This window comes from Mercenaria mercenaria, chromosome 12 (genome assembly GCF_021730395.1).
Source record: "Mercenaria mercenaria strain notata chromosome 12, MADL_Memer_1, whole genome shotgun sequence".
NCBI lineage: Eukaryota > Metazoa > Mollusca > Bivalvia > Venerida > Veneridae > Mercenaria > Mercenaria mercenaria.
Window position 1 is genome coordinate 12053782 of NC_069372.1, and position 10102 is coordinate 12063883.

The following is a 10102-nucleotide window of genomic DNA, read 5'->3' on the forward strand; positions in this document are numbered from 1 at the left end:
GGTTTAGTTCAACAAATTATAATGATCTTGCGTACATGTTCAGTAAAGATGATTTATTCAAAATAAAAGCATACAAATACAACAATTGATGTGGTTTCAAAGTTACTGATTTTTCAATTTAAAAAATAAAAGTTAAAAATTTGAGTGATGACAGTTACGTGTATTACATTTAAAAAAAAAACTTTATCTACTAAAAGTCAAATTTTATAAGTTAGTTTAATTTGACATTTTCTATAAAAAGAAACTGTTGGCACCCGCACCTTTCTAAATGGAACATTAATTACTCGATTTGAGAAACAGCATGTGATTTATATGTTTTAAATTTGTATATACGTTGCCTATAATCTAAACGGATTGCAAAATGTTACATTTTCTCATGAAAATATATAACCTTATGACTCTGAATACAATTGTTTGATATCTTATTAAAAGATACAGTTATTTTGATAATTTTATTAGCTATTAAAACTGGCGAGAATGTAGCTTGGATGGATGGAGTATTCAAAACCCTTAATTTTGGCAAAAATCATCATAATTTGGAATAAATTGTTACATCAAGCATTTAATTAATTTAGAATAGTTACATAGGCAAGACATTAATATCTGAAAGTCAGTAATGAAACAATCTAGTAAAATGTCTTTTGTAGCCGTGTTTTGTCATTGTGTGTCTTTATCAAATGATTGATTACTTATCGCCCTTTGAATCAACCCGCCATTTGTAAACATTGAAGGTCGTGGAGAAAACGAAACTACCAAAATAGTTATTTGACAATTCATTTCAAAGTTATAATGAATGACAGTTCGCGAATTTGCAGGTTAGTAAATATTTATACGATTGGAAGGGTTTAAAGATATTACGTTAATTATATCGACTGTTTTATCTGATATCTTTTTTAAAAAAATATCCCGGAAATGGAACGTTTTGACACTAATTAGCAACAACCACCACTTTTTGTTAGTTGTGATTACATAAATTATATACGTCTTTTAAAAATGTTATTTTGAAATTATGTTTTTGGACTCTGATATGTGTATGAATGACAAATCAATTATGTTTTTGAACATAAATATTACTGATAAAGTTTTATGGGGTGTTAAAGTTATGTCCTAGATTTTGACAAGTAACAAGTTTTTCAGGTTTTTGTGCAAAGTGCATTTTTTTCTAATACAAGTATGTGATTTATTTTAATATATGACTTATTCATTACAAAGGAAATTTCCCTGGTTTCTTTAGAGAGATAACGAAGCCATTAAGGTTTTGAATTAGGCCCTGAGAAACAACAAGAGCACCGCCTTGCGGGTGCTGACGCTCATCTGATTTTTTTTTGTATAATAGAAATATTGTCCTACCCATGATTTTCTAAGTCAAAAAAGGGCCATAACTCTTGTAAAAAGCAGGATAGAGTTATGTTTCTTGATGTACAGTGTCCACTTATGATGGTGAAAAACTGTTGCAAGTTTTAAAGCAATAGCTTTGATAGTTTATGAGAAAAGTTGACTTAAACATAATATTCAACCAAGAAAATGATTTTTCTAAGTCCAAAAGGGGCAATAATTATTGCAAAAAGCAGGATGGAGTTATGTTGCTTGCTGTACAGGGTCAGCTTATGATGGTGAACAACAGTTGCAAGTTTTAAAGCATTAGCTTTGATAGTTTAAGAGAAAAAGTTGACCTAAACATAAAACTTAACCAAGAAATCTGATATTTTCTAAGTCCAAAAGGGGCCATAAATCTTGCAAAAAGCAGGATGGAGTTATGTTTCTTGATGTACAGGGTCAGCTTATGATGGTGAACAAGTGTTGCAAGTTTTAAAGGAATAGCTTTGATAGTTTAGGATAAAAGCTGACCTAAACATAAAACTTAACCAAGAAAACTGATTTTCTAAGTCCAAAAGGGGCAATAATTCTTGCAAAAAGCAAGATGGAGTTATGTTTCTTGATGTACAGGGTCTGCTTATGATGGTGAACAAGTATTCCAAGTTTAAAAGCAAAAGCTTTGATAGTTTAGGAGAAAAGCTGACCTAAACATAAAACTTAACCAAGAAATCTGATATTTTCTAAGTACAAAAGGGGCCATAAATCTTGCAAAAAGCAAGATGGAGCTATGTTTCTTGCTATACAGGGTCAGCTTATGATGGTGAACAAGTATTCCAAGTTTCAAAGCAATAGCTTTGATAGTTTAGGAGAAAAGCTGACCTAAACATAAAACTTAACCAGGCAACGCCGACGCAGACGCCGACGCCGACGCCGACGCCGACAACCGCTCAAGTGATGACAATAACTCATCATTTTTTTTCAAAAAATCAGATGAGCTAAAAATCAAACAACACCAAATCAAAGAAAGAAAGAGTTGCTTGACATGTAAATTGAACAACATGTAAAACATGTATATTACTTTACGAAACAAGTGTCAGTATACTGATATAAACATTGAATTCCGGAAAAGGACTGTCTACAGGGGCCCCACTTCCGGACAGTTAAACGCCTTTAAAAACTCACCATTTTCAGAGAACTGTTACACATGTTCGTTTTGATGCATTTGCAATAGCGTGCGAGTGGTAAAATTTCGCATAACAAGGTGGAACACAGTTTTCAGCAATTGTTTATCTTTATTTCTTTACAAATGGTATTCATTTTCAAAGGCAGACAACTTTTTCCGAATATTTTAAGTACAAATGGCATTCATTTTCAAAGGGAGACAACTTTTCCCGATTATTTTAGGTAATCGTCGAGAAAAAGTTGTCTCCCTTTGAAAATGAATGCCATTTGTAAAGAAATAAAGATAAATAATTGCTGAAAACTGTGTTTCGTAAAGTAATATACATGTTTTACATGCTGTTCAATTTTCATGTCAAACAACTTTTTCTTTCTATGATTTGGTGTTGTTTGATGTCTCAAGGCCTAATTCTAAACCTTAAATAAAAACTATAAGTGAAATTTTAGCCCCATTCCAATACATGGTACTTTCCCTTTGGAAAACAGTGTATAATTTTCAGTTTGCATACTTTTAAGTCTTAAAAAGCATACAGTATTTTAAATACTCTCTATGCAACATAATAAGCTAGGTTTGAAAAGCGAATGCGAGCATTTCATTTATTTCTTTTTTTTTTGTGGACACATTTGTTGGAAAATTTAATCCTGAATCAAGGTTTCGCAAGAGTAATCGTTAAATTTCATGTGGTTATTGCTATGCTAATGGCAGTTTGGAGGCACCAATAGTGTGTGACTCTTGCTAGTAGTTCTAATCAGTATGCAAGAAGACTTTATAACTTTGGAGCCAGACAAAAACAGCCAATCACAGTGTTTAGTCACATTATATAAAGCCCTGACCATATTTATATAGTGACTGATCAGGAACAATTGTAACACATTTCTTGTCAGGCTTAACCACTTATTATTTATTTCTGTCAAACCCACACCATAGAGTACAAAGTATATCAATGTTTGATTTTACTTGGCATGAAACAGGTTTTCAGTAGCCTTTCATGTTAAATTTGCATCCAGTTCACTTGATCATTACTTACTGTGCTTTGCAAGTAACTGACAACTTCAACACGTTTGCGCTAAAATTTAGCTGCGCTAATACAAGTACACTTACAGTATTACCTTTTGATAGACATTTTTTGTGTTCTAAGTACTGCTATAACTAGCCAAGCCATCTTTATCTTACATTTCAGCTTTTGTTTCTTAAAAGTATTTTTCATTTTACATATCGTCTTAAAATAACATAAACATAAATATCTTATTTATATATAGAAAGATATCAGTAATAATAGACTCATTCAACAAATAAGTGTAGTATACATTAATAGTTGAGAATGCAATAATGCGTATAATTAAATATTTATCATACATGTATTTTCGTGAGAAAATTGTTACAGTATTTGAGTTAACACTAGTTCTGATTGTATGAACTAATTCAATAGTGTGTGTCTATATTGTCTGAATCTTAGCTCCTGGGGTCTTCCTCCACCATCAAAGCTTGAAAGTCGCCATATGACAGTATACTTGTGTCGGTGCGACGTTACACCCAACAAAAAAAAAAGAATCTTAGTTAGCTTTTGTATGCTGCATTTTCTTCTTGAAAATTTTACTTTTGATGGATGAAATGATCAGTACTGCTTTCATGAAGCTTTTACCAAAGACAATATACAAAAAGATGCTTCACCAGGGTTTTTTTTTTCTTCGTAATAGGGGCCGTTAATAGGCCCCTTCCCCTCAGAAAATGTCTTTTAAATCATGCAATTTTCCCAAAAAATTGACTTTACATCAGGTTTTTATTCCCCTTTGCCCAAATACCGAGCTATTTATTCCCCAAATCACAGGCCTGGGCCCCCTCCCGTCCTGGTAAAAAAAACCTGTCAATGAACACAGTCTCCTTTTCTGTAACCTTGTATTTACTTTAGTAACAAAGTACTTATGTTATATTTTTGTTCTGAAGAATGATAAAATAATTTCCAGATAGTTCAAAGTTCTTTAAGAATTTGTGTTTGGGAATGAAATTGTAGCTTTTTTATATAAAAGTACCCTTTTTTAATATACAAGGGATATAAGTCTGTTAAAATGTGATATGCTAAAACATGTTTAAAAACACTATTAAGTACGTGGATTTATATGAAATAATGAACCGCCGGATTTAGTGGTTTTCAGCATTCAATGGTACCGCCAAGAAAATATAATATATATAGTTAATTACTGTGTTAGCAAATCATTTATAGATATTTCAAAATTTATCAGTGGCCGTGTGTAGCCATGGAATCCAGTCTGATAATTTTAACTTTTAATTTCTGTCATCGCATCAATTTCTATATAAAACTCAAAATTAACGAGCAATATCTCTTAGATTCTTTAACAAATCATTAAAAAAATAGAGATGGAATTCTAGAGGGAAAATATCGATAGCTATTGTTAGCATAACATTTACTTGATATAATATCTAATGATGATCATATTTGTTGGTTAGTAAACTTCCCAATCCTGAAATAGATGGGTTCAAAGTCCTGTTAGCGTGCATATGTGACATTAAAGAATTCTTAAAAGTTATGCATGTATCAAGTACGTCATAATTACAACATAAATGAATAACAGTGGATAAATTAGCGACAATAACATATTGTGTAAAAATACCTGGAAGGATTGGTTTTCTTTTGACGGTGTTTACTTGCATCAGCGAGAGCATCCTCTAACTTTTTAGTGCTGCCTCACTTGAATATCATACCGTAGAATTGTGACATTATATCTCATCCAATCAACTTATACTATCGTCGGTCTGACCAGTGCTAGTATTATCCTCTAAATGCTGATCGCAAAGCGAGGCAGCTACTAGTACCATGTTTCACGTCTTCTGCTCAACCCGGGGCTAGAGGGCGTGGACGGTAGCATGCATTTCCACTACCGTCCATGAACAGGCTCAGTCAAACCGAGCCTGCAACATTTTCGTTTTTTCGTGTTGGGCGACCTGTGAAGCTTTCACTTTTCTCTATTTTAGCATGACGCGACCAGTGGGCGAACCCACGACCTTCCGCACGCGAAGCGGACGCCCTACCCTCTACCACGAGGCAGTTATAGAGAAAGCAACAGTAATAAGTCAACAGTTTAACTGACATTTATTGGATTACTATATGTATAATCGTTTTGAAATTGTTTAAACGGCTTTATGATAATTTCATCATTTTTCTTTTCTTTCAGCCTCTGACAATTGTAAAATGACGGAATAGATGGTAGAAGCTGTACTAATGACATTGGTGCTAGGAAGATGCTTGCAAAGAGCAATTTAATTTTCAGACCGAACATAAAAACACAAGCAAAGCATTGTTTTGTCTTGAATTTTACAAGAATGCTATATGACTATGCTTTGATGAAGGGTCTTTACAAGTTATAAGATAACAGATTAATAAGAAATAAAAGTACATGTATACGCCCGGCATCCTACCATGTACAAATGTACAACGGATTGAACCAGACACCCTATTTGAGAAAGTTGTTTCACCTGATGTGCAAAAAAAGCGCTAAATCTCACATAATGAGCAAGATATAAAGAACATTTGTGCATAGCCATGAAAGTGTTAAACAAATTATATGTTAAATGCACATATGTCCACGTTTCAATGCCGATTGGTCGTAATAATCGGTTTGGCTAGTAATTTAGATAAAAATAAATCTAGTTTGCGTGTGGAAATGTCGTTTAAAATAATAATATTTATTTGGACAATGGATTATAATTTTAACAATAGATATGTCAAAAAATACTAAAAATAAGAAAGTGTTAAATATGCATTCAAGTATTTTTAAGAACGTTATACATTAAAACTGAACATATAGTGTCGATAAAACAAAGATTTATTTAATGTTGAGTTATATTCATGGAAAATGCAGGAATATTGTAACAATGAAATAGATATAATAGAAGATGGGGAAGATTTCAGAGTTAGTACAGTTTCGAATCTAGATCTGTATCTTGACAAGTTGTATGAAAAGAAGATAAAGTTTACCGTGGAAGACGATGTTGTTGACTTTATACAAAATGGTGTAGAGACTCTTGTTCAAGATTTAATGAACTTCGTTATGAAACAAAATGAGATTCAAAAAGAAATAGCTGCACTCAAAGAAAGATATAGAAGTGCAACTTTTATAGATAATCCTGAGTTACTGCGAGTTGGCAGTTTTTATGAAGGAACAAAGAATACTTTCCCTGACGAGTTTGACTTCATTTATGTGGTATTGTGCTCACCAACACCCGTATTGAAGGAAAAAACGGGAGGTGCGATATCTATTTTCGACCGGTTTGTGTTATTTGCAATTATGCGCATGATCGAACATGATATCAATGACATTTCTGATTACGCGATTAAAATGTATGAAAGCTCGCATTATTCACTAAATATTGTTGGAAAAGCGGAGCAATGCCAAAATGGTCCAAATGTAAAATTGAAATTACGTTTTAAAAGAAAATGCATCATAAGAAAACCGGTTGACATTTTTGTTGATATAACTCCTGGAATAAAAGTTCTTGCTAGGAATATGACAAAATTTATTACAACAATTTGCCCATTAAAACCTTTCTCAAAAGAGGTATGTATCCATGGTAGTTTCTTACTTGTGTCTTCTCATAATATGGAAACGAAAATGACCTTTACTGAAACAGAAGTCAAAATCATGAATCACAACCTTTCGTATCGACACCGAAAAGTCTACAGGCTATTGAAATATCTGATCAATGCAAATGTCGATGAAGTGGAACTACGAAAATTGCGTTTTTCACGTCATGTTAATGAACTAAAGTTTTGGTTATCATCATATGATTTAAAGAGATTGATGATCTACCATCATTTGTTTTGTAAACGAGACGAAAGGGTTCCAGATACCTGTTGTTTGTTTGATATACTTGAATTGATTCTCAGTCGTGTTTCTGCAGCCGACATTGACAAATGCAATGGTTATGAAATAGGTTCTGTGTATGCAGGTATACCCCCACTTATATATACGGATGTGTTTAATATTGATTATTGTTCCCAAATTCTACTATTTAAAGATAAACGAAAATACCTTGATGTTATGAAAACCCTACTGAACGGCCTAATAACGGATTTGAAATTGGAAACAAGCCTTGAGGACAGTGATGATAGGTTCGAGTCTGTTGCCTCCTTTTCTGAAAGGCTTTATGGATATCTTCAACTCCTTACAACACGAAAGAAAAAAAGAAGAAAGCTGAAAGTTTGTACCCCAATCATGCTGCTGGTGTTGATTATCATGCTTTATATCTTTTTTGTCCTGTATTTATCACTTAGGATGGATAATTTTTTCTGATACAGTAATTTACCAAATTGTTGCTCATACTGATTTGTATCTGAATGACATATTTGAGAATAAATATAAATGTGTAAATAAATCTACTTTTGTAGACGGCATACCTGCTTGAATTTTTAGAGACAGTGCTTCATTTATTGTATATCTTTTAACACACATTATATTATCTCTTATACAAGGTGTAGTTCCTGGTGGTAAAAAAAATCTGCTAGGGTCGTAGCACTTTATAAGAAGAATGCCAAAACTGAAATAGGGAAATATCGTCCCGTGTCTATTTTACGTACCATACTGAACACTTTTTTCCGATAAATTAAAGATGGTTTATCGTACAATTTTCAGTCTGGATTTAGAAAGAAGTGTTTATTTAAGACACTTGCCTAAAACATCTGTTCGATGTCACATTTATTTGCAAATAGACTAAGAAAACATTGTTTGCATTATGCTGTTATGTCTTCAAGAAGCACTTGATTATGTTTATAATTTAAGATTTGGCCGTGGGTGATAGACCTTTAATATTTTAAGACTAAACTAGAAATAAGAGATTTGTTTCTCTTTTTTATGTTATTTTTTGTGATATGTACATACAGGAAGCAACATACAAGTAAGGTTGAAAGTAATATTTGAAAAGGAATTTCGTTTTTGCAAAAAGTTAAATTCATCATCCATAATTGCTTATGTATATGCAGTACATATGTATATACACACAGAGCCATGATGACTGAATATAAAGGTAAATACATGTACTTCGCATGTTTTCAATAGACCATTGAAACTATGCTATTGTTTGCGTTTCAAAATTCCAATTTCACGTTTAGGTACTTAATGCCTTAATTATCCGTCGTTTGAGCATTGGACTCGATTCGATTTATTATCTATGAAACCTGATATAAAATACTTGTATGTGTAAAGAGGCCAATAAAGTATTTTACAAAGTTTTTTTTCCAGGTTCCCATCTGAGACTGAAATAATTCCAGAAGGGGCACCTAGTGGTTTCTCTAGAAATTTGCTACATGACCGAATTATTTTTTTAAGAATCAGTTATAGCCAAACGATAACAAAACGCATAATATTCCATTGCAAAGTCTCTCACAGTTAGTCCGAAATAAGATGTCTAAAGGTCATGTATCATCCGATTTCCATGTTATATAAGGCTTATAACGGCTTGATTTATAGTTGACTCGGCGGATGTTTTTTTTTTTTTTATTATTTCTTAAATTTTAATTCCATCCCAAAAAGCATTACATTACTTATCATAGCATTAGCAAAGCCAAAAAGACATATCTTGAGGAGTTACTTACCAATAAAATTCTAATAAAAATGCATCAAATTATATTATATTCTTCAGATTTTCTCATAGAGCTACCTAACAGCAAAATGAATATACCTGCAAGAAATTCATCTGTGAATGTGAAGTCTCATGTATGCCTCTGGTACAGTGGTTTTCATAGGCGTGATAACTTTGTTTTGAAGAAATTTACTATATGTATATAAGTCTGTTTGTCGAATTTTCGACCTTAGAGATATATCAAAATTAGAATTGGAATATCTTTAGAAGTCATTTAAACATTTTCTATTGTTAAACACACTGTTTTATTTGATTAAACGCCTAATTTTAACATAATATATTCATAGGCGTTGTGCATTAAATTAAAAAAAGGCATGATAAAACATATATACATTATATCAAACAATAAAACACGACATATTTGACAAAATTATTATACAGTGCAAATTACGACATTGCGTATTAAACATACGTCGATCTCACTACATAGCAGAGTATACTCGGCGTTTTTACATAATATTCAGTCCATCAACAGAGAAACATTTTAAAACCATGATTCAAAGCTTCTAAAAAAACAATGTTTTGAGCTTTTTCTTAAAAGTGTCTACTGAATCAGATTTTCTGTTTGTTTCATAGTTTCGGCCCTACAGTTTAAAACTTCTATCACCGAATGTTTTATTGTTAAATGGTTCCTCGTAACAACCTGTAACAGAGTCTGAAGACCATAAACTACGTCTTGGTGCTTGTTCCGATAATAACTCGGTCAAGTAAGATGGAGCTTGGCCACTGTGTAATTAAACATTACGGTTAAAATCTTAAACTCAATTCTAGCTTTGACAGGAAGCTAATACAGTCGGTACAAAGCTTATATGGATTGTCGTACTTGCTGAGTCTTAGAACGAGTTTGGCACAATTATTTGTATCCTTTGCATTTTCTGAACTTCACACTGAGGAATACCATAAAATATTGCATTGCAATAATTCCACGTGTGAAATGACACACAGCGATAA

General features: G+C 32.5%; 1 protein-coding gene across 1 annotated transcript; it reads left to right on the top strand.

The window, feature by feature from the left end:
• Positions 1-710: 710 nt before the first annotated feature.
• LOC128547224 (uncharacterized) lies at positions 711-7925 on the top strand. Its single transcript, XM_053519232.1, has 2 exons — positions 711-815; positions 5689-7925. Exon 2 carries the CDS (start codon positions 6370-6372, stop codon positions 7804-7806), a length of 1437 nt encoding a protein of 478 aa, XP_053375207.1. The 5' UTR covers positions 711-815; positions 5689-6369; the 3' UTR covers positions 7807-7925.
• Positions 7926-10102: the final 2177 nt, after the last annotated feature.